This window comes from Fusarium pseudograminearum, chromosome 1 (genome assembly GCF_000303195.2).
Source record: "Fusarium pseudograminearum CS3096 chromosome 1, whole genome shotgun sequence".
In the NCBI taxonomy this organism is placed as follows: Eukaryota; Fungi; Ascomycota; class Sordariomycetes; order Hypocreales; family Nectriaceae; genus Fusarium; species Fusarium pseudograminearum.
Window position 1 is genome coordinate 159,022 of NC_031951.1, and position 24,189 is coordinate 183,210.

The 24,189-nt window shown below is 45.4% G+C and overlaps 8 protein-coding genes across 8 annotated transcripts, besides 5 other annotated features; 4 read left to right on the forward strand and 4 right to left on the reverse strand.

Moving 5' to 3' along the window:
* Positions 1 to 298: 298 nt before the first annotated feature.
* On the reverse strand, positions 299 to 5,549 carry FPSE_07859 (uncharacterized protein; the record flags this gene model as incomplete). Its single annotated transcript, XM_009260977.1, has 11 exons — positions 299 to 313; positions 505 to 536; positions 663 to 952; positions 1,034 to 1,404; positions 1,587 to 1,768; positions 1,849 to 1,904; positions 2,736 to 4,112; positions 4,172 to 4,285; positions 4,753 to 5,148; positions 5,206 to 5,458; positions 5,507 to 5,549. The coding sequence occupies 11 exons, from the start codon at positions 5,547 to 5,549 to the stop codon at positions 299 to 301; spliced, it is 3,129 nt and encodes a 1,042-aa protein (XP_009259252.1).
* Positions 5,550 to 6,075: 526 nt separating this feature from the next.
* On the forward strand, positions 6,076 to 6,843 carry FPSE_07860 (uncharacterized protein; the record flags this gene model as incomplete). The annotated part of the gene is made up of 2 exons (XM_009260978.1): positions 6,076 to 6,602; positions 6,663 to 6,843. The coding sequence occupies 2 exons, from the start codon at positions 6,076 to 6,078 to the stop codon at positions 6,841 to 6,843; spliced, it is 708 nt and encodes a 235-aa protein (XP_009259253.1).
* A 798-nt stretch (positions 6,844 to 7,641) lies between these two features.
* FPSE_07861 (uncharacterized protein) lies at positions 7,642 to 8,405 on the forward strand (the record flags this gene model as incomplete). Its single annotated transcript, XM_009260979.1, has 2 exons — positions 7,642 to 7,810; positions 7,897 to 8,405. The coding sequence occupies 2 exons, from the start codon at positions 7,642 to 7,644 to the stop codon at positions 8,403 to 8,405; spliced, it is 678 nt and encodes a 225-aa protein (XP_009259254.1).
* A 639-nt stretch (positions 8,406 to 9,044) lies between these two features.
* On the reverse strand, positions 9,045 to 9,395 carry FPSE_07862 (uncharacterized protein; the record flags this gene model as incomplete). Its single annotated transcript, XM_009260980.1, has 1 exon — positions 9,045 to 9,395. One exon carries the CDS (start codon positions 9,393 to 9,395, stop codon positions 9,045 to 9,047), a length of 351 nt encoding a protein of 116 aa, XP_009259255.1.
* Positions 9,396 to 10,098: 703 nt separating this feature from the next.
* FPSE_07863 (uncharacterized protein) lies at positions 10,099 to 12,637 on the reverse strand (the record flags this gene model as incomplete). The annotated part of the gene is made up of 4 exons (XM_009260981.1): positions 10,099 to 10,118; positions 10,298 to 10,380; positions 10,430 to 10,434; positions 10,652 to 12,637. 4 exons carry the CDS (start codon positions 12,635 to 12,637, stop codon positions 10,099 to 10,101), a joined length of 2,094 nt encoding a protein of 697 aa, XP_009259256.1.
* Positions 12,638 to 14,743: 2,106 nt separating this feature from the next.
* Positions 14,744 to 16,269, forward strand: FPSE_07864 (uncharacterized protein; the record flags this gene model as incomplete). The annotated part of the gene is made up of 2 exons (XM_009260982.1): positions 14,744 to 15,126; positions 15,183 to 16,269. 2 exons carry the CDS (start codon positions 14,744 to 14,746, stop codon positions 16,267 to 16,269), a joined length of 1,470 nt encoding a protein of 489 aa, XP_009259257.1.
* Positions 16,270 to 16,840: 571 nt separating this feature from the next.
* FPSE_07865 (uncharacterized protein) lies at positions 16,841 to 18,043 on the reverse strand (the record flags this gene model as incomplete). Its single annotated transcript, XM_009260983.1, has 6 exons — positions 16,841 to 17,176; positions 17,229 to 17,401; positions 17,470 to 17,502; positions 17,557 to 17,610; positions 17,663 to 17,878; positions 17,932 to 18,043. The coding sequence occupies 6 exons, from the start codon at positions 18,041 to 18,043 to the stop codon at positions 16,841 to 16,843; spliced, it is 924 nt and encodes a 307-aa protein (XP_009259258.1).
* A 1,885-nt stretch (positions 18,044 to 19,928) lies between these two features.
* On the forward strand, positions 19,929 to 23,000 carry FPSE_07866 (uncharacterized protein; the record flags this gene model as incomplete). The annotated part of the gene is made up of 1 exon (XM_009260984.1): positions 19,929 to 23,000. The coding sequence occupies one exon, from the start codon at positions 19,929 to 19,931 to the stop codon at positions 22,998 to 23,000; it is 3,072 nt and encodes a 1,023-aa protein (XP_009259259.1).
* A 520-nt stretch (positions 23,001 to 23,520) lies between these two features.
* Positions 23,521 to 23,685: a repeat region.
* Positions 23,686 to 23,773: a repeat region.
* Positions 23,774 to 23,824: 51 nt separating this feature from the next.
* Positions 23,825 to 24,012: a repeat region.
* Positions 24,013 to 24,022: 10 nt separating this feature from the next.
* Positions 24,023 to 24,184: a microsatellite.
* Positions 24,068 to 24,146: a repeat region.
* Positions 24,185 to 24,189: the final 5 nt, after the last annotated feature.

The window sequence follows — 24,189 nt, forward strand, 5'->3', positions numbered from 1 at the left end:
CCCTGTACTTGATTCCTCAAGCAGGGCACGCCTTTTAAAGACTATCTGCAGCAAGAAGACAAAGTAGAATAATTAACCATTACTTTTGATCCTACCCAATTTTGCAATTTCCCTATTAGATATGGTGTTTTGATGAACTATGTGTAAATAACAGAGAGAGCCTGCTAGCCAGACTCCTATTTCTCTTCATCATTCCATTTTTCCTTCAGCGTTGAAACAAGTGCCTTTGTCTTCCACTTAATTACTTCGTCAACCTTCTCAAGGTAACAAATGGCATGGGTCTGTTCACATGGGTCTCTTATGCAATATCCACCTACAAGCGTTAGCAGCCATTGTCACATTAGGGGTGGGGGGTGACTGTACTGAATGAAACCATATATGCAGGTAGGTAAAATGCGTTTAGAACATGGGAGTTGGATAGAGCAAGACCCATAAGAGTGAAGAGATAGAAGGATATCTTGGTCTGGAACTTAATTAGTGGTTTATCTTTGATGAGAGTAGTACTTTAAAATACTTCAAAGTCTGGCCTTCCATAGCTATTTAGTTGCTGCAAGTTCTTACAATGATGCAAATATGAAACGGCCTTGGCTGCGAAGTAATACTGCATTGCAACGACTCCAATATGTTAGCGAGAGAGCACAGCAGCTTAAAGTCACACTTACCGGGTACTGATGCAATAAAGTAAAGAGTCGGGAACGGTCTGTTTGCCGAGAGATCCGCCAAATTATGAAACACAGGTTTAAAAGACACGGGCTTAGCATCATACCACCTGTCTACCTCCATCTCAGCTGCCTTCCACTTGTCTTGATTACTGTCCAGGCTTTCCACTTGTAGAAATAGCCTCATGATCTTGGCGAAGTTATAGACCGCTCTGTTCGCATATGCTGAATCGTCACATCTTCTAAACACAGTTGACCTCTCAAAGCTCTCTAGGCATATCTCGATAGGCCTCCTGCACACTACGTAGATGTAGATGACTTGTCGAAGATGAACCCAACTTGCAGCTTCAGCTAACCCCCCCTGCATTACAAACCTGGCGATTGCCTCATGATTCAGAAGGTTTTGCGTTCCACTGAGATGATGGTAATAAGAATCGGTCTCGTTCTCGTTCTCCTCGTACAGTCGCGCGATCACAACGGCTGTAAGGAGCGTTGAGTCCCATGTTTCAGGGGGTTGAGCAAAGGCTTTTATAAGAAGCTTTATGCATTTGTTGTGGTAGAAGGTACTTTCAATGTCATTGGAAGTGTCCATGCATCGAGAATCGTAGCGGCTTGCGAGGGCGAGTAGACCGTTCATTATCATAGGTTGGCGAAGGGCCAGTCGGGGAACTTCGAGTTCGAAATGGCGGGCATCGTCACATGCATCAGACTTACATGTCATGTTAGTGGAGACGACATCTGACAGCTATAACTTACCAAGGGTGCACATTTGTAAATATAGATCATGAAAAGAAAGGCTTCTCGTTCAGTCAACTCATATGGAGATGCAATATGAACTGGAACAGGTAGATATTGAGCAGTAGCATAGTCGGAAGGTCCATCAGAGTCATGAACTGAAGAGTTGGCGATGAAGTTTGAAACTGATACCCTGTAGTCGGGTTCCTGGTCCAAGGGCGCAACTTGGGACTCAGATTGTATGAGATCATCAGTAGATACTTCTATCATTTCTCCGGGTGTCTGCGGAGTTTCCGACAGTCTCTTGGCAGCTTTGTCCTCTGTAGAGTTACTGCCTGGTTCCTCCAACACCATACCGTCGATTCCCCGTGGTGCTGTGAAAGAGACTACAGCCGTCAGCATGAAACCACGCAGAAACGTTAAAGGCCAGAGGCCAAGCAGGCTTTGGACTTACTCTTGGAGGGAACTTTGGCCCATTCTCCCCTTGACTGCTTCTCAGTTTTTGAATGACTATGATGTCATTATCGAATCTGCATTCCTGCCCTGACTCAAGGCAAGTGCCACATTGAGAGGCTCCGGGCTGAGTGACACATCTCCTGTGTCGGCGGCGACAAGTGGTACAGCATTTCACTCGCTTCATAAGTGCAAGATGCTAAGCGACTGTAGTTCTGATATTGTAACATGCAGGCGTAAAGATGAGGTAGATAACACAGGTAAAAAAGGCAATAGCGGGGAAGACAAGGATGCATGCACTAAAACCTCTCCACTAGTCTAGACTAGGTAGTTGGGCTTGTGTAATTGGCTATAATTCTACAAGTCTTGGCTATAGGGTAGCTGAGCTTCAGAAGACGCTATTCTAGAATTATTTATCAATAGAAGAGCATTATATGAAGCAAGGTTTCTTTACGACAAAAACCAATCCTGTTTAAGCAGTTAACTACCTATAACACCTTCCGTCTCATGTTCACCGCTACCTAGGTTGCTGATGATATCAATGTTGGACTTTCAGGTCCCTAGGTAATGCTAGACCTCCATCTCATAGGGCACGATCGACGTGGAACCAAAAGAGAGCACGGCTATCCTTGCCTCACTGTGTAAGCGATTACAAGCAAGTTGCCATTTTGTCAATACCCTAGAGCGTGTGATTGTGGTTGGGTTTCTGGCGAGTATCTCTAGTAAATGTATGAATGGTTCGACGCGCTTTAGATCCGCAATCGCGCTTGGACATGTGGGACGGTGTTTCAAATTGTAAAGTAGGTTATTGGTTGCAGCGAAGAAAGCGTGGATAAGCATCCTAGATTGGGTTAGACAAATATTCAACCGAGATTGGGTTAAACTTACCAGACACAGGAGCAATCTCCCTGAGGGATAACCTCCACGAGACCGATGGCTTTGCGTGACTCAACAACACATACGCTACCCGGAGCTAATAATACTTCCGGAGAGTTGTGCTCTTGGTTAGGGAAAGATGACGTTGGGCGCGGCAGATGGCGATCGATCATAGTGAGACAATGGATATATGTGAGCCGCAATACCACCCAGTGAACCGTCTCGCCTGGAACTCCGGGCTCTAACGACATAGAATGGTCCTCCGGTAATTCCATTTCTGCATTGGACTTCCAATATGATAACAAGGAACTCAGATTCTGTGCCGCAGCGGCTCTCTGAGTATTCGTCTTTTGTATAGCGCGCGTCGAGTACAGTTCCTTGTATACCTGCCCCTGAATAATGGCAAGCCCAATGCGGAGGTTGAAGAGACCTTGACGACTTGGCTCAAGATTTCCGTCTGACGGCAGAAGCACATCCATGTCGTCATCGTCTTGGCCAAAGGGTCGCTCCATGCGTAAGCTGATGTCTTTATCAAGAATGTATACCATCCAGAAGAGCCTCCTTCGCTTCTCCGCTTGAGATTCTGTGAGTCCCACGTTGGAGGATTCTCTGTGCATATTCATAGCGTGTGCTAAGCGTAGAGCGGCAGCAATGAGCATTGCCGCTGGCTCTGGGTTCGATGTGCCTTGAAGCACGCAAGCCATACCTGCCAGAGCACGCACGGCCGAGAGGCTCTGGTCGCAGACGAGCAGGTCAGACACGACGTTCAAAGCGTTTTGTATATGAACGAAAGCCAGATTGTTTTCCAACGTCGAGTCTGACTTGTGTATGGCTCGAAGCCGGTATGCTATCGATAGTACAACATTGAGACATGCCCACCATGCAGTATCCATAGAGTTAGAGGACGAGTATTTGAGCTGGAACTCTCTCATAAATTCTTCCTCGTCGAATAGTGGAAGGAACCTATTATAGCTACTGAAAGCTTCTTCGATCAACTCGAACGCAGTTGTTGACGCAGGCATCGACTGACACGGCGGTGGAGGGAGCCAGTGCGACTTCAAAGCAGGTCGAGGCCACATATAATCATCCTTCTGATTTTCAAGCGTCAGAAGCCCAGATTGGCTGTGGCTGTGTAATTCGTATGGCCCAAGATTCAATTGGACGCTGTTTGACTGTGTGTATGAGGAGTTCATTTGTTGCCCCTCTACCATCCACGGATTCCTCCAATCGTCAAATTTGACAAATGAATTGGTGTTGTGGGATGCAACTAGTGTCGCACGATTCTCCTCCGAGCAGTTATCGGGTATACGTGCCTCGTCCAGTGGCATGTTTTGAACCCAGGACTCTACTTCTGAGAGCCTTTTCTCGAGTTCGGCAATGTATTTGGAACTGCAAAGCCTTTAGATAAGAAGAGCACTTTAGACGACTAGAGTATGTAGTTTACTAACCCAGCTGGTCTGCGAGGCTTCCTCTTGGTTGGAATCGGTGTAAAGTGACACACTGTACCGTATTTGGTGCATTGGTGACATCCTTGCAGAGTAGGCTCGCAGCGGATCTTTTTCCTACGGCAAATGTCGCAAGCCTAACAAATACTATCAGCATCAACATTACAGCACTGAGAGGCTTGAGGGTAATTCACACGAATGATGACTGGTCGGTCCTTCATGATAGAGTTTCACGAGACGTCAGCACAAGCTGTAAAACTATTAATAAGTAAGAATGAACAGAGGCTCCGACACTGGACGTTTGGAGATGAGCGTAAAAATATACCTAATTTCTACACAGCCTTGACGACATGAAGGAATTGGAAATTGGGAAGAGGCAGAAAATGTGATTATGGACATAGATCTTCGTCCACCCGCATCAGGCTACTTTTGCACCCCGCTGTTTCGAGGAGAGAAAATGGATTATAAATCAGCCTACGTCAGGAAGTAAGCACAATGGCACCTTGATAAGAGGGAAAGATTAAGTGAATAAAATGTGGAATGACTACTAGACTAGTAATAATCTGTCTAGACTAAAACTCTACCACTTCTCCAACATTGGCCTCATGCCGATCTCATTAGTGAAGCCGCGTTTAGTCTGCAAATGCAAGTTCCAGTATGATTCGGCGATATCTTCGGTGCCAATCATGGCCTCGTCTGGCCAGTCCTCAAACAACTCTCTAGTTCTGGGAAGGTCAATGGCACCATCAATTATGGCATGTGCGACATGAATGCCTTGTGGAGCAAACTCCCTTGCGATACTTTGATACAAGGCTCGCATCCCGTGCTGAGCGCTAGCGAATCCAGACACTTGCGCATTTGCCTTGACGGCTGCAGTGGCATTGGTGAAAATTAGAGTCGGTGGATGCAGTGCATTGATGTCTGTGGCCTGTCTGAGAAGTCCAGGAAGTGTAGCCTGCGAAAAGATGAATGCTGCTTTGCTATCGATTATTATTAGCCTAGGTAGCTGGATGCTCCCATTGCGTAGAGCGACTTACCAGCTCACCTGCCAGGATGCTCCAAACTCATCCACACTCATTTCCAACAGAGGCTTCTTCAAAAAGATTCCTGGGGCATTGAAAATGGCCGCAGCAATTGGTGCATTTCCGTATTCCTCGTGGATGTTGCAAAAAGCCGCCTTCACACTTTCTTCACTGGATACATCTGTACTGAATCCAATGGCTTTGCCTCCTTTTTCATTTATTTCTTTTACTAAGCCCTCATAATTCTCTGGCTTACGAGCTAGAAGCGCTATTGAATAGGCAGCACCAAATTTACGTGCAATGGCACTACCCGTACCTGGGCCAACTCCAGCGACAATGACGATCGCCTTGGTAGCCATGAAGATGTATAACAAATGGGGATTGAGCTGAAATGATTTGTTTGTGCCAAGGTATCAAAATTGATTTGCGTTCTGTTTTGGTGTCTTATATGTGGGTGAGGAGCTTCTCTTAACCTTTGGTTGTAATTAACACTCGAGTTCATTTCAAGAGCATACAGTTAATCAGCACAAGATACTCTCGTTGAGTTAATAAGCAGATAATGAGTAGACCATCCTCGATTATCAAGCAATGTGACAAAAAAAAGCAGTGCCTCAATTCTAAACCACATATTGCTGAATAAATCAAACTATAGTTGTTATTGTAGGCGAGGACATGACGTTGTACTGGTGTTCGGGCCTTCCGTAAGGTCCGGGTCTAGTCCAGATCAGCAACCATAATCTATTGATTCGGCTCCGTGATGACAATCATCTCAAACAATACCAGAAGTCTCCTACGTAGCATTAATGCAAATGCCTAAAAAGCACATATCCTTCTCGTTTCCTGGTTGGCTTTGGACAACTAAATCCGTACTTTACAATTCAAATCATGCCTAGTACATCTCCTGTCATTCTTATTCTCGGTGCAGGGCCCAATATTGGCAAGGCCCTTGCCCGTATCTTTGCAGCTGGAGGCTACAAAGTTGGCCTAGCCGCTCGTTCTCTCAAGGAAGCCGACAGTACCGACAATCAACTTCACATCACGAGCGACTTCTCCAATCCAGACGATGTCGTCAATGCGTTTGACAAAGTGAAAAAGGCGTTCGGCATCCCCAGCGTCGTTGTTTACAATTGCAGCGCGAATACATTCACACCTGCTGACGACCCCTTGGCCATTCCCTTGGCCAACTTCCGTTCTGAGAGAACCATCAACATCGACAGTGCTTTTGTCGCTGCGCAGCAGGCCATACTGGGCTTTGACCAGCTCCCTTCGTCGGCTGCACGCACTTTCATCTACACTGGAAATGTCACCAATGTTGCCATTCTCCCAAAGATGTTATCATCTGGCGTCGGTAAATCAGGTGCGGCTCATATGATCTGGGCAGCCTCGGTAGGGTATAAAGATCGTGGATACAAGTGAGTCGCCCCTGCAGCCGTTGAAATTGTATTGAGCTTGAAACTCTAACGACTCTGAAGGTTATACTATGCCGATGAACGAAAGGAAGACAGATCTCCTAAGTATCGCATCGACGGCGATGCACATGCGAAACTCTACTGGGAGCTGGCCCACGCCAAAACGCAGGGACCGTGGATGCAGACATTTGTTGCAGGTGTTGGATACAAGAAGTTTGACACCATATATACGCCGCTTGCATAGCGCATTGTAGATGTTGTCCGTGAGAATGCTATCAGGAGATCTCCACATGAGTCTGGGAAACTCAACGCAAATAGTAAGGATGGTAGAGGTGTCCTATGATGTATGAGATAATCAGGGATCTATAGGATGGCAAATAAAATCAGATATTAAATTGGTGAGACAGGATTGAGTCTCCTCTTCTTTTAACTCCCAAGTGAACAACACAGCCAAGACAATAGTTGTGGTACACGCTGACTATGAACTACGAGAGCAGTACGCAATTCTAAAGTGATGTGCGCTATAGTCAACTCTCTAGTGACGATAATAAAAGAAAATAAGGAATCTGGTCTCCGCAACCTGAAATGTTACGTTGCTCTTGAAAGACAATATTTTCATGGGCAATTAATGCCGCAAGCGACTGTAGTCAATCACTGTAGCGGAATGTATCCGCAATAGGATAAACGGTACTCCATATCAGCTCTAAATTTGCAAGGGGCGCTTACATATTGGCATGTAATTATTAGTAGTTGTCAGTAGTTTCGTTGACTAGCCGCAACTATAAGGCATAGCTCATTGCTATCCAAAGTCCAGACCACTGAATTTAGAATCTAGACCTAAGCCACCGAATAACTAGAGACATTATCTCTTCAGCTCGTTTATTTGCATTCCATATAATTGTTTCTTGAAAGCTGAATCTGTCGCTAGTATGCTTAAAAACCAAGAGGTCTCTCTGTTGCATCTTGGAATATTTCTCGATATCTCAATTCCATTCTTTTTTACTTCGTCATTAGGAAATCATCCAAGTATCAAATACTCACCATGGTCAGCTTGGGCTTTCTTTATGTCCTGGCGGTTGCTGTTACAGCGCTCGCCGCCCCGTCATCGGCTTCCAACTCTCTCGTCTCGTCTCTTGATGCACGAGCTCCAAAGGCCTGTACGAATCCAGCAAACTTACTACAAAATCCCAGTTTTGAGTCCAGCAAGATAAGTGAGTGACATCCATCAACAAAGAGATCCTATCCTATCCATCTGGACTCGACGTCTCACTACAGATGCATGGCTAAACATCTCAAGGCCCATGGATCTATCATCCCTACTACCCGAAAGTCACCACCCAGAAGATTGTGGATGGAGGCTACAAGAGCAACCATGCGCTACAGGTTACCGGTAATGCCAAGCTGCAGAACGACCAGGCGTTCAGCCAAATGAAGCAAAACTTCACGACCTGCAAGGTTGGCCGCTACCAGCTTTCATGGTCCATGTACCTTGCCAAAAACGCAGCACAAGGCATTGATTATCGCGCTCCAGGGATGAACATTTGGGTTACATGCCCAGGCGGTGCTGCCCAAGTTGCTTACTTTACCTTCCGACCCAATGTGCTCGAGAGTTATGTCTCAAACCCCAGGAAGAGCAGCAAACAGAAGGTCGACCAGTGGGTGAACACCGTAGTGGACTTGGGTACCCTCCAGGCGGGAAATTGCACCTTGGATGTGAACTGGAATGTAAATGGCCCTGTCAAAGGTGATCCGGTTTCAACATTGACTCTCAAACTTGACAACTTTGTCATCAAGGCTCTGAGTTAGGACAGCTACTACACAGTATATTAGCAATTCTTTATAGCCGTTCCCTGGATGACAACAGTAATTACAAATCAGATGGATAAAAGTTTGTATCACCATGATACCCCATATTTTTTCATGCATTCATTCGTTTCGTATAGTCGTTTTACAGGGAGTCTTTCAAACTCAGACTTTCTCCCAACAACAGGGATTCAGTGCATCAGCAAATGGAACAGCAGCGTCTTGTTGGCTCTCATCTATGAACTGCTCGTCTCGTAGCTAACGACGCACTGGAGATTCCTGACACATGACTTGTCGATATTTACATTTTACCATATCTCACAGCCGTCAGGGGATTGCCAGCTAAGCCTGAAAAGAGAGCATATAAATATACCAGCACATTTATGAAGTTAGCAATAAGCTAATAGTCATTCTCAGCAAGATCCCAACTTTCAAGATTCCGACTCAAGACCCAATAATAGTTATTACTTATCCCAAGTTCACATGCGTTCTCCGTCCAGTGTTCTCAAGATCCTCCCCTGCGTAGTATACAGCACCAAGACGTGATACTGATATCTAGCCAAACCTGTTCCATATCGAGGTTCCCACATTGCAAAGGCGGTTAGGTTGGAACCGGAAGCGACGCCGGTATCAGGACACCATTTAGCAACCACCTTTGCAGCAGAGAGGGCCAAAACCGTTCTTGGTAGCAAACCACCATGCTTCATCTATCTTCTCCCCACCGCACCAGTCACTCGTAACAAACGAGAGCTTCAAACCGCGATTGCCATCGCTCTTGCAGTTCCAGTCAACATTGAGGCACTTCAGGTTATCCTTGATGCCATTGCAGAATGCATCCCCAGCGACTTCGTCTCCAATGTTTTTTCCAGTAATAGTCCAACGCTTTGCGTTCTGTCCCGGCATATTGCCGCCATTGACAGGTCGAAAGTCGCACTTCTGGTCAAACGCCAGGGCGGTTGGGAGGGCGAGAGTGAAGAAAGTAGAAGGTTTCATGATTGGACTTGGTAGTTGTAGTTGTTGGTAAAGTTGTGTAGGTAGGGAAATATGTTTAAGGTAATAATATAATTCTTTTCAAGCTGGAGAGTGAGAAACTTGTCTGATGGTTTTTGTTCTTTCTTGAGACCTACGACTGTTTTTATATATAAAGGAAGGGTCGGCCCTAGCACCCTAGCCTCGCTGTTAGATAAATGAATCATATTCACCGCCTCATAAGATGTAAGTTGATAGACTGCCCTCGGGGGGGTTACATCCGCTCTGCTGCAACCCTCTGACGTCTCAAAGTCCATATGTAAGTCGATACGGAATAAGAAACGCTTCATTTAGCCTTTCTCTAAAGGAAATGCCATTCGAGCATCCTGTGATAAGCCAGTCATGATCTTTGCCCAAGTGTACCTGTGCAGGGGCAAGAAAAAAACAAGGTCTTGTGAGGGCATCAGAGTCATAATGCTCAAAAGTATGATTTATGATGGAAACTCTATCCCTAGGTACCTGTCCAGGATAAAGCTGACGGGCCTTTGGACTGGAAGGTTATTTGTCCCACATTCCTTCAGTGATGATCTTCCTTCACTGCCGATCACCATACTCCCATGCCTTCAGCAAACACAAATAGTGGAACTTTTGATTGACTGGCTGACTATTCCACAGCTGACATATACAGTACATCTGATTATTCTCCATGATGATTCTCAATATATTTTCACTTCGTAAAGTATGCGCCTAGCATTGACATCATATTACCGATAATTCGTAGAAAAATATGATCCTCTTGACAACCAACCATGGGCCCATTCCATGAGACTAGGCGTAGAGTAGATCGCAATGTGCCAATAGGGACATTTCAAAACTTTTGCTATGAAACAAGGATTAATGCTTGAGGGCATGAATCCTTCACTTACCTCGCCGGCTTGTCATACAGTCGTTCGAGTCGAGTTGTGCATCATCACGAGACCAGCTTGAGAAGATCGACGCACCTTCATTACTTGTGGGTCAGTTGCGAGCTGAATTTTCCTAGTCACTAAGATCCTTACCTCAGCTAATTAGGGGTACAAGTATCTATCCATGTCAGCTAGACCCATACTGGATAGACAACAAGTGATTCGATTTCAAAGAGGAAAGATAACCTGAATAGATATATGAAATGTATATAACCCAGTAGAGTATAACTAAAACTAAATTCCCAGAGCAATAAAGGCTACAGCAATTACTGCCCAAACTATACCCTGATGTCCGCTCGCCCCTGAAGCAATTACTGGCGTAGATGGTGCCTCCTCGGGGGTTGACAAACTGGCGCTGGGCCTATACATGTCTTTGGTGGCAGTGGACATAATCGCAAAGGTCGATGAGATACCTGCCTGTCCATGATGGATTGCAGATGATACTGGAAGATTTGCTGGGACATCAGATTCGTATGCGGAAATAGATGTTGTAGGAGCCAGTCCCTCTGTTTTTTTAGGGCGGTTCTTGCTGGGCTCTGGTGAGCCATAGCCAGCAGTTGATTGCTGGCTAGAAGTGTCCTCATCATATTCGGCGTGCGATCCCTGTGTAGACTCGGGGACAGACGGATGACCATCAATGTACTCTGGCCGAGAGTCCCCATTTGACTCTACAGTTGGAGCAGGAACATGAGGGTTGTTGTTGTCATAAACGGGATGAGAGTTACCTGATGATCCCTGCGTGGGCCGAGCAGATGGCTGGCTATAACCCTGGTACGTAGAGTTGTCGTATGGTCCCTTTGTAGGTAGCGCTACAGGATAGCTGTGACCACTGACATCGACCTGATAACCTCCGATACAACCAGAAGGTAATACAACTACTGGAGGTCTATAGCTTTCCCCGTGGTTGGTAGCAGTGGCATATCTGGTAGTAATTGCTGTCTCAGGAATCACACCGGTGCTGCAGGTGACATACTCAACCATTGTCAGGTAAACAGTCCAGACGCAGTCAGAAGTAGGGTAAGGTGTTGTAAGACGACTTGCGGATTCTGTCGTCATGGTAGTGATACCCGAGACTGAACGCGTCTTAGAGCCATGCTTTGTGGTTTCCAAAGAGGACCAAGACGAGAAAGTGACTTGGGTGTAGGTTGCATGAATCTCGGTTGTGGTAGTGCTTGAAAACGGAGAAAGAGTTGAGGGAGTTTCGTCAGTCACAGAGTTTGACAGAGATGTTGATACAGAATTATGATTCTCCGTAGTTGTCAAAGACGATGCTGATGAAGTAAAAGCAGAAGTCTCAGAGAATGCCGAAGTGGAAAGTTCTCCTGTTTGAAGGGTTGTAGTGGGGGCACCAAGGCTATCGGTAGATAGGGTCGTGGACAGTATCTCGGATGCCGTCACTGTAGATGTCACCTCAGCAGCTGAGGTCTCAATGGTTGATGTTTCATCGTCGCAATCATCGGTCGAAGTTTCGATACCAGCTGTACTAGTGTAGTGCGAGTTTGTAGTAGTAGTAACTATTGTAAACGCTTCAGAAGTTGACGTAGACTCTGACATAACTTCCGTTGATGTCGATACAGCCTCAATTGATGAGGTTTCCGTAGATAGGGCCCCTGTCGATTCAGCCCCATTGGATGAAGTATCGGTGGATGAATCTTCAACCTTGGTCGATGGAACCTCAGTTGAGAAACTCTCTGTGGATGAAAGCTCTGTCGTCAAAGCCTCTGTTGCTGATGACGTCTCAGTTGTAGAAGCCACTGTCGATGTAGCCTCGATGGATGAAGTCTCAGTGGACGAATCTTCAATCTCCGTTGACAGAACCTCGGTTGAAGAAGCGTCTGTGGATGAAGGTTCTGTTGTCGAAGCCACTGTTGATGTAGCCTCTATGGATGAAATCTCAATGGACGTAGATGCTGCGTCTGATGATGATACAGACTCTGCAGCTGACGTGGTTTCTGTCGTCGCTGCCCTCTTGACGGCAACATCGTTGCCATTAAATGACCTAGTCCCTTGATAACTGTTGATCAAAGCACAGTCACCACTGCCCGCTAAATATAATGCGACGACACAAATAGAGACAGCATCGCATCTATCCACACAGTCTTGAAACTCATCACCATCAGAATAATAGGCGAAGATATTCCCATTGACTGTAGAGGTATCGCATAAAATATCGAATGAATTGCCGTTGCTTCCGGTGTAGATACTGCCGGACAATTGGCTGCAGGTTGCAGATGCCAGCACACTTGGGGCCAGAGACAAGTTCAGGGCTAAGATGGCCCCTAGGTGCTTCGACAACTTCATGCTGAGGTGATTTTGAATGAAGGGTAACGTGGAGGAATTTCTGGAAGTCTGTAAACAATGCGGGCGGACATTGGGGCCCTGTGATTCTTAATACAGTTGTTTACCGTTGTCAGTATTTAGATTAAGTCGCAATTACGTCGGTCCACGTTGAAGAAAACCGGGACCGCCTATGTTTATTCGGTTCTAGACTTATCCTGTAGACAGGGGATAACGGGTCTATCTATTTCTTAGCCCTATCTCGCTTGTTTTAACTGGTGAGTTTGCGATGAAATGCGGCTAGTCAGGGGTTTAACTTTCCTCTTTAAGCTAGTCTGGTCACTTGAGTCAATAGCTGCCAATAGTTCTACTGGCTAATGCAACTTGGTAATCGGCTTTACGATGAGAAACCTCATAGCGTCTGTTTGAGATGAGCTGGAAATGACCGTGACTTAAAAGGGGACATAGTGTAATTTGATTAGCCTTGAGGAACAAATTCAACCAGTCACATATGACCATTTGCTCATTATTTCACTAGCCATGCATACCAACCTAAGGTTCAGATCCTGGTGCAATCTTGATAATGTAGACTTTTAATAAAATCAATTCCTATTGGATGTGTAAGTGTAACTGAGAGTTCGCTGTAGAGTTCGATTCCTATTGAAGCACGTCATGCTAACGATAATTTAGCTAGGTTGGTCTAGTGGTGGTATGACTAGTTCAATGTGCTTCAGTTCTGCCCCAACTTATCCGATCTTAAACTTCCCCTTAGACTTATATGATAAGTATGATTGAGGAAGCAGGGAGTTGAAGCATTGTTATATAGCGATCTGATTATGGGAATCCACGATCTCGGGTCAATTAATCGGTGTTTTTATCCTGGAACGTGTTACTACCTCGAGGTCATTTAACATTTCGCTTACTTAATTGACAACCGCTCCATTTACAATGCGAGGCATTTTCTGTACCAGTCCTTTATCGCCAGACCCTTATGCGCCAAGTTGTTGTCTAGGAAACTAGTGAAAGTAAGGAAGTGATTATGTTGTGGGAAGATTTACTCTGTGAACGCCGGAGACGACACTGGTATCACAGTCACCATTGTCAGGTCTGGCGTCAAACGGCAGAGTATCTTGTTCACCTACCATTCAACCACTATCGGCCAGTCTTCCACTCCAAAGCCCCGTTATACTCATGCGTGTCCTGCGATATTGAGTGTTGTCATCGACAAGAGGCGTGATCTATCCTGGCATTCACAAGACAAATGTTGTAATTAATACCCTCAATATCCCATACTTGAACACTGCAGGGTAGCAGCAATAGCGTCAACCCTAGCTTTCTTTATGTTGTGCTACTATATCTAATTTTCCTACCACTCACATTAGACCGGACTCTGCCATACTTATATTTCTTTACACAATAGATCAGATTGGAAGTCGCCGTTACCTACAAAACGTCCAAAAAAGATGGTAATCAGCTCGTTGCACCATTCAAAATTTATCTCGTTGGATATGTAGCTATGAGTCCTAAATGGAAGTTTCCAATTTTCACAGGATGGATATTTCATCTTATCACCATAACGCAAAGCCTTGAAAAATTATTCCTCACACATATCAATGGGGGAGAGCACAGAATTGAAAAGTGGAAAAGGTACAGATATTCTTTCCTACTGTATGAACCTTAAAATATGGGTACTTGAGTAAGGCCTTAAGGCCAGCCCCCTTGGCCCAGCATAACCTATGAGCATATCTACATATTTCTATCTCCAATCGCTTGTTTAATCCGCATTTCAAACTGCTCTTGCTTACGTATATGTCATGCCACAGTCGATGTGGATTGTCGCTGTAACATAAGGCCAGCCCCCTACTGGGCCTACCATTGCGCTGCAATCATCACTCTGTAACCAGGGTACATAATGTTGAATATCTCCTCGTGTTTTCGATACCTCTATTCTTCCACCTAGCACTTCTATTTCTTCCTTTCTGTTCGTACCAACCCATGACCTAAATAATGTTACTCATTATAGTCGTCCTGGTAGGGACTCTTCTTTACTTCCTGTCCTTTCACAACAAAAGACAACATGGCCTGCCACCTGGACCCAAACCCTTGCCTATCATCGGAAATATCAGAGATATGCCCCCAACAGGGGTGCCTGCATTCAGACATTGGCTTAAACACAAAGATACATATGGTCCCGTGAGCAGCGTCAGCGTCCTGGGACAACCTCTCATCATTATTCATGACCGCGAGGCAGCGCACTACCTTTTCGACAAGTCATCAGGGAAATCCTCGGGACGCCCATCGGCCAACTTTGGCGGTAGATTGTGCGGTTTCGACAAGATTTTGAGTCTCCAGCAATATGGCGATACCTTCAAGCGTCATCGCAAGTTGGTACACCGGCAGATGGGCACGAGGGCGGGAGCTGCAAAGTTTCGCCAAATCCAAGATGTAGAATCACATCGATTTCTGCTACGCTCTCTTGATAACCCTGGTAATTTGATGGAACATATAAGGAAGTCAGTCACCATTGTTTCGGATCTTCATTTCTATCGCTGACATGACATACTTTCAGGGAAGCCGGTGGTGTCATTTTAAAGGCGACATATGGTTATTCTATTGAACCACATAAACCAGATCCTTTAGTGCACTTGGTCGAGTTTATGGTGGAAGGCATTAGTATCGTGGTTGTCCCAATGAAATTCGTGGTAGACTTTCTTCCATGGCTCGAGTACCTCCCGGAATGCCTACCAGGCATGTCTTTCAAAGGTCGAGCCCGCCAATGGAGAAATATACTGAACAACACTATCGAGGCTCCTTATCAATTTGTCCGACAGCAAATGGCTAAGGGTATCCAGTGCGAATCATATGTATCCTCCCTCCTGACACAAGAAAAGCTAAAAGGTAGCGGAAACGACATATTGGACGAGACCTATGAGGCTGATATTAAGCGCACGGCTGCGATAATGTATGCTGGTGGAGCCGATACAACAGTGTCAACTATTCAGAGCTTTATCTTAGCTATGATGGTCTACCCAGAAGTCCTCAAGAAAGCCCAAGCTGAGATCGACAATGTCATTGGTCCTGACAGATTGCCCGGATTCGAAGATCGAGAGAACTTGCCATATATCAATGGCATGGTCAAGGAGTCACTCCGATGGATGCCGGCCGTACCAATGGGTGCAGCCCACAAGGCCGACGATGACATCTACTATGGAGACCTTTGCATTCCAAAGGGCTCATTTCTACTGCCCAATGTATGGTGGTTCCTCCACAACCCAGAAACCTATCGAGACCCGGAACGCTATGACCCTGATCGGTATCTCGAACCCCGAAATGAACCAGATCCAGATAGCAACTGTTGGGGATATGGTCGTCGGATCTGTCCGGGTCGATTGCTGGCTGATGAGAGCATTTTTATTGTCATCGCGCGTGTCGTAGCAGCATTTGACATCGAGAAGGATGTGGACGAACAAGGAAACACCATTGAGCCCAAGGTAGAGTTCACGACAGAGGGTGCATTGAGTCGCCCTGTCGACTACCCTTACCGGATCAAGCCAAGGAATGCAAAATGCGTGGACCTGATAAGAGCTGTGGAGAAGGAACATCCATGGGACAAGGGTGACGCCAGTCTTCTTCCGCAGGATATGGTCGTAGTGTGATCGTATTAGGAATGGACTTTCATAAGTCTCTTGCTGGGAGAAAATGGGGGTTGAATGTATATATGACTGGTTGGTGTTTTACGGACAGACTTTGTATGTGACTATCGTGAGCTCCAAATCGATGTTATTTGCACAGAGGACAGACCAATGATCAAGCGCCTGTGCTGGGTAACGCAAGCGCAAGGCTGTTGATATCCGGAGCATTTAATTAATCTTGTCTTGATACCTTGTCTCGATGTTCCAAGAGATATCGGTATCACGTACCTTGTTGCTTTCCACGACAGGTTAGTCTGCGCAGCGACTAAGGTTTCACCAGCATTTGCGCGGTCAGATTCAGTGTGGAGGGTTATTAAGCAGCATGTACTTTAGAAGTTGCATCTCATTGGAACAAGTATTTCTCATTATTTTTCAGTGTTAATGTTATTTATCAAATTTTAAGCAGTCGGGACGTGTAGCAATTATTCGTCTATTGATTGTGAGACTGACAATATGAAGACTGACAATAAGGTCAGCCTCTAAGTGATAAGATGGTAACATAACGCCATTCTGAGCAAACATATAGAAGATGAAACTAGATATGACGGTGACGAAACTTTGCACTGGGCTTCTTTCCTGCAGAACTCATGGGAGGATGCGTAAAGGCGGCAGCTCCGCCAAAGGGGCCGGCAGTAGCACTATTTCGCACCCTCGCGATGCAAACACCAGACATGCCGGCTACCTTTCCAGAACAAACTTTACCGGTAGGCACTTTAACAATGACCGGGAAATCAGTCGAGCTCACGGTTGAAAATCCCACTACGCCAATGATATTCTGAACCACTTCAACGGATTTGAACGCTGATGGATCAGTGCCTCCCGAAGTGAAGTCAACGTCTACCATCAGGGGGCCAGCCCCGTCCTCGTTGACCTAATCAAATGACTATCAGTATGGATCACGAAGAGAAATATTGGCGACGAACCTGATGATAGATGAGCTTGAGAGTTCCGTCAGTTCCAGTGGTTGGCAACCCAGTCTTAGCACCCGCCCCAGCGAATTTATCTAGACCGTCTTCAATGTATCCACGAGGAGATGGAACTCCCTTTGCACCTTGGAAGAACTCATCTAAAAGGCCATTGGCGGTGTGCTCAGCTTCTGCTATGTATTAGCATGCGGAACGCAAAAACATCGGCTTTATATGAACTTGCCTAAAGCTACATCACCAATTGGGGAGCTTTCAATTCCGTCTTGTACGCCTGGGCAAGTCAGTACTTTGAATCTCGGGTATAATTATTTGAGTGAAAACCTACCATTTATGACAGCACCGGCGTTGCCAGTCACAAAGGACGCGGCCTCTCTCACGGCTATAGACGGTTAGCTACCAATAACCACTTGTGTTTCAATATAGTACTATACCTTCCTCTCCACCCCCGAGGATATCATCAGCAACAGATCGGCCCTTGAGACCATGCATAAATATTTTGATAACATGAGTAGTATCGACTGGACCTTCGCTGGTGCGACCAAGGGCCGAAGCCTTCTTGGTACCAAGTTCCGGGTCGCGGATGACGCTGGTATCTGCCTGCGCCCCAGAAGCAGCAGAGGTAGATGATCGAGGGGTTCCGTCGCGTACTACCAAGTATTAGCTCTAGACAATTTTCATTAGAAAGGGAAGGTTGACTGACTAGTCAGTCCAGGCATAACGACGCCGTTGGCACCAATAACTCTTGTGATGGTTCCATGGGCTTGTACCGAATAGCTGCAGGCCAGGGCAGAAAGGAACAAAGTAGTTAGCATTTTGAATAAGGTTGTGAATGGTGAAGACGAAAGTTGATGGAGAGAGTTTATGGAAGCATAGCATCTGAGGGAGGTCAGGTACACATTTATATGTATTGTGAAATGGGATCCCATTAGATATCTAGTCTAGCACTCAAGCCAGCCGCCAGACTGACACGATGAAGTTATCAAGTCATTACTCTATACTTAGGTACAAGCTAGGTAGCCGTGTTTCAAGATCAGGTGCGATGACAAAATGTTTCTGTAACTATACCCTATTAGGAAGGAGTCTAAACTAGAGACTCAAGACTGCTAGGTTCAGCTTTCATGTTCAGCCGCAAGGCTGTTTCAAACGAATTTTCATTTTTGTATTTTATGCCTGATCATGAAGTCAGTATCCAGAAAGAGAAGGTTAAATGAATATCTGGCGGCATCTGCTGCGGTGAGCCGGTGTGGTAAACTTCAGGTATACCAGGAATGCACCCAAGCGTTAACAGCACAGACCTCGTTCTCGGAAGCGTTCACAGATTCACATCAAAGCGCTATCACATGCTACTTGGCGTGCCGACAACAATAGACCCTTTGTAACATATCAGATCAGCTATTGCGAACAACGAATGATGCGGAAATATACAAGTAGTTAACAAAAAAGTATGATGTGCTGTTCCCTTTGAGATGGAGACCTGCGTAACTCAAGGAATCATGACTGCATTCGCGGTAATAAACAAGAGATGGGATATCAACAACCCGATTGGTCGCGTGCGGAGCACTCTCAAGGGGTTATTGCAGTTGTAGATCACCAGTACAAGGTCTCGGCAAAAGGGAGATATAGGGATCCATGATTCAAGCGGCTTATCTCTGAGCTCCTTCGACTTAGGTTTGAGAGCCTAGAGTATTATGGTTGGATAAACAGAATGCTAAGCAGTCAAGGTAACCAACGGGAGCAAGAAGAAAAATATCAGTAGCTGAATTCGCTGTAAATTATTTGCCCAAGTTGCCGTAAAGATTGATAATACTGCTCGGCATGGTACTGGTCTAGGGTGAGCGCGGTTAATATTCTCCATACATCAGGGTTGCCGTTTGTGGCGCTTTGAGATCGAGCATAAGATTGAGGCTGGTCGAGCTCGTTTAACTCGACGCGAACTAGACATCTCAGAGTCGCTCGAAGTGTTATTGGAGGGTTTGGATACTCTGCTGAAACGGCTGGATTGTCTAGGGCCTTCCATATGTGCAGGTTAGGGATGATGTCGCTGGCTTGGTGAGATGACAGAAGGGGATTTTTCTTAGAAGCTTGTAAGGATAGCCGAAAAGCCCCAACTTGTGGCGATGATAAGTAGGGAAATGGGTCGTGAGAAATACTACGTTACTTGTCCTCTGTAGAAGATAAGCAGATGTAGGGACTTTGGCGGAAGGACATAGGAACGACAAGACTCTCAACTGCCGGTTATTTATCTTTGAAAACAACATAGCCTACTTATGGTTAGTTGGGCTGTGCTGCCGAGAGTTTCACATACCCTGGCTTATTCTCATTACTTGTTTATCTTGGCTTGAAGGGGTTAGTGTTAAATTCTTGGCCCGCAGTTCCGCGTGCGGAATCAGATTACGCATTGTTTTAATAAAACGCAGAATTAGTTTTACAGGAGCAAACCTTATCGTGTCCTTTTTACCCACATGAGCAGTCTAATGCCCAATCTGAAAGGCAGCAACCGAGAATACGACTTGCGGTGAATTACTCAATATATCAAAAGGTGTAATAGCTACTTAAATTGCTATGCTATAAACTTCATCTTTAGACATTTTATTATCCTACTTTTGTCAAGCTTTGTTTACTACTGTGCTACCAGGCAGTACATCTTTAGAAACCCTCATCTTAATGTAAAGAACCTGTCCGACAAGCACTGCCAAAATGGTAGCTTTACTCGATTTGCCAGAGGAAATCCTCTGCGAAATTTTTGCGCAACTTCCATCACAGAAGGAGATGAACGCCTTTGTGCAAACAAACCGCCATCTGTACAGGCTATTCAACTCCTCCCTTTATCGTCATAACATACAGCACTCAGGCGGTTCGGCTTTAGCCTGGGCAGCTGAGCACGGACACCTCAGCGTGGTTCAGAGGATCCTGAACATGGGCAAAGACAATATTGCTGTTAAGGGTCAGGTAGAGCAAGCATTCCTGCTGGCAGCAAGACACGGCCATCTTGCCATAGTAAAGCTGCTGCTCCGTAATGGCGCAGATGCAGACCAGCAAACTACACACGGCAGTAGCGCCTTGCAAGAGGCGGTAGTGCAAGGCCATGAGAAAGTAGTGGAATTATTGCTCGACAGTGGCGCCAGCGCCAACTTACAAATGCCGCTCGGGGGCAGTCCCCTGAAAGAGGCACTTTCTGCCCGTCGTATTGGGGTAGCGAAGCTACTGATTTCTCGCGGTGCTAAGCTGAAAACGCGAAATGGAGGCTTCAGTGGCGCACTTGCCGCTCTCGCGGGAACAGGCCAGGAAGATGACGATATGGTAGAGCTAGCAGAGATGCTGCTTAGTATGGGCGATGTTGCGATGATACCTGAGAACCTTGAAGGAGCTATCATGGCTGCCTCACGAAATGGAAGCAAGAGAATGGTAAAGCTACTGATTGAGCGAGGGACCAATATCAACGTAGTTGATGCACGCCATGGTAGTCTTCTTCACGCTGCTTCACTCAAAGGCCATTTGCAGGTAGTGCATCTGCTGCTTGAGAATGGCGCTGATGTCAATGCTCAAGGTGGAGATCATAGTAGTGCTTTACAAGCCGCATCATTTGCAGGCTATGAACCCATAGTTCGATTGCTGCTTGCAAGAGGCGCAGATACCAACCTAAGAGGTGGTATCTACGGAAATCCTTTGCAAGCAGCCTCGTCTATGGGCCGCAGACAGCTCGCAGAGCTATTGATCGACCGTGGCGCTGATGTCAATGCCGAAGGCGGGCGACACGGTAGCGCTCTTCAAGCAGCTTGCTCTCTCTTCAGTGGACACCCCAAGGATGATACGACTTTAGTTGAGCTGCTGCTGGGTCGAGGTGCCAATATCAATGCTCAAGGGGGTAAGTATGGCAGCGCTCTGCAGGCAGCATCGGCTGCTGGCCGTGAAAAGGTGGTAGAGTTACTGATAAGTAATGGCGCCAATATCACTGCCAGCAGCGGCAAGTACGGCGATGCTCTTGAATTGGCTTCGGGGCGTGGCCACAAGTCAGTAGTAAAGTTATTACTGACTAATGGTGCTGGAAATGATGCGCAAAGCGTTGGCAAGGCTCTGCAAGCCGCCTTGTCCGCATGTTGTACGGAAATTGTAAAACTGCTTGTAGATCATGGTGCTAGTCTTGATCTGCCAGGCAAGGACTGGGGCGATACACTTGCTTCGATGGCGCATGCTTGGCCCGAAACTGATGAGATAATACAGCTAGTAAAGCTGGTTCTCAATCTCGGCAACAGCACTATATCACCGCCTCGGGATTTTGCCGAGGCTCTCGCAATAGCTTCGGAAAATGGGGGTGAAAGGATTGCAAAGCTGCTGATCGATAAAGGCGCCGACATTAATGTAGACGCTGGGCACTTTGGCAGTTTTCTTCAAGCAGCAGCATGGCATGGCCGAAAGGAGATGGTAGAGCTATTCCTCAAAAACGGCGCCAATGTCAATGTCAGTTGCGGACATTTTGGCAGTTCTCTCCAGGCAGCTTCGTGCAGAGATGGGCTGGACATCGCAAAACTGCTTATCGAAAATGGCGCCGATGTCAATTTGCAAAACAATAAATGTCCGGCCTTGGTGGCGGCATGCTGCGCAAGATATGAGCAGATGACAAGGTTTCTGCTCGAGAATGGTGCCGATATCAACATCAAAGACGAGACTTATGGCACCGCTTTGTATGCAGCCGCCAAGTGTGGCAACCAGAGCCTGGCGCAGCTTCTGATCGATCACGGTGCAGATCTCAGCGTTCGCTGTAGTTATCGCGGCGACAGCCCTCTTGAAATAGCTTCCCTCGAGGGACATGGGCAAGTGGTAGAGTTGCTGCTGGCTCATGGTGCTGACGTTAATGCTCAAGGCGGCAAATACGGCAATGCTCTTCAGGCTGCTTCCCATGGAGGCCATAAGCACTTAGTGCGAGCATTACTTCATGCTGGCGCTAATGTAAATGCGCAAGGTGGAAGGTACAGCCATGCTTTATATGCTGCATTGGAAGGAAACCATATGCCAGTGGCTCGGCTTCTTATTGAAAATGGCGCCAGTCCACAAGGTGGAGAGTACGGCAATGCCCTGCAAATGGCATCATACAAAGGCCAGGATCAGATGGTCAAGATCCTGGTCGAGAATGGAGCCAACGTTAATACCCAGGGCGGCGAGTATGGTAACGCTCTGCAAGCGGCTTGTTATGGAGGCCACGAGCAACTTGCAACATTCCTGATCTCCCAGGGAGCAGATGTTGGCGCGCAGGGAGGGGTCTATGGTAATATACTGCAAGCAGCCGCAGCTGGGGGCCATATACAACTGGCCACGCTATTCATTGATCAAGGGGTTGATGTCAACATCCAAGGTGGACACCACGGTAATCCTCTCCAAGCTGCTGCCTACAAAGGACATAAACAACTGGTGACATTATTGCTTGACAAGGGTGCTCATGTCAATGCTCAAGGTGGAGATGACGGTAATGCTCTGCAGGCAGCTATCCTCGAAGGTCATGAAGAAATAGCAAAACTGCTTCTTGATACTGGGGCTGATATCAGCCTCCAAGGAGGCTTCTACGGCAATGCTCTCCAGGCAGCTGCCTACAAAGGCCAGGAACAACTCGTGATATTGTTGCTTAGCAAGGGTGCTCATGTTAATACCCAAGGAGGCTACTATGGCAATGCACTCCAGGCAGCTTTGGCCAACGGCAAAGCTCACCTAGCTGAACTCCTTATAGCCAAAGGTGCTAACATCCATGCAGAGGGTGGATTTCTTCGTAGTGTATAAACACAGCATGAACGCCCATTTCCAAGTGGTCCTTTTTCACAACCTTACTTATTTCAGCGAAAATGGCTTGTTGAGTTGAATCGTTCAACACCTCATGTGCCGCCTCTGGCTTGTCAACCGTCGAGCGAGTCTTCTTTATAGAGTTGAAGTTCAAGAGTTCATTATCAGTAACGATGTGTTCCACAGCTGACTTAAGCTCCCTAAGCCTCGCATTAAGAAGCGTGTCGATATTCTCTACATCTTGATGTATTTCCGCTGGCGATGTGTAATCTCCAGGTTAGAGTCGGCTGAGCTTACAGGCCTCAGTCCTATCATTTATTGTAAAGGTTATTAGCGCTGTTGACCAGTTCGCTATATGGTGTATTAGCGTGACGCTAATATATGCATATACTATTAACCTTTTTAAGAGTAAGGTTTATATAGGAGCTTCCGGTAGGGTTAGGGTTAAATAGAGTAAATATTTAAACTAGCTAAGCTCTATCTGCCTAGTTATTTTCTTTTAACTATATAGTATATAAGTAAGTAGAGAGATATATATAAAGAGATAGGAAAATAGAAATAAGAAGAGAAAAATAAGAAAAGCCTATAAAAGTAAAATAAAAAAGAGAGAGAAAAAGAGAGTTATAAGCCTATAAGATAAAAGTTTAAAAAGAGAAATAATAAGAGAGAAATAAAGAGAGATATATTATAACTTAAATAGTTATATTATATATACTTTATATTTACTTTTTATATACTTATATTTTTATTATTACTATATTTAATTAATAAAAGACTAATACTTATAAGACTAATAGCACTTTAAGATTATATTACTTTAAGACTAATAATAACTTAAATATTATTATTTCTCTTAAGAATATTAATAGTATATATATACTCTTTTAATATTAATTAATATATTTAGCTTATTAACTATTAATAAAATATATATACTTAAATATATCTTATTTACCTTATTTACTATTAAGAAATATAATACTTTATTACTATTTAATTATATACTTTATAACTCTATAAATATAAATTAATATAAATTAATTTACTTATTTAAAAACTTAACTATTATAAATAGTATATTAAGAAAAAAATATATATTAATATAGTTAATAAGTAAGTAAATTAAATAAATAAGTAAATTAAAAATCCTTTACTTTATATCTTTACTATTTAATTAAATAATTCTTAA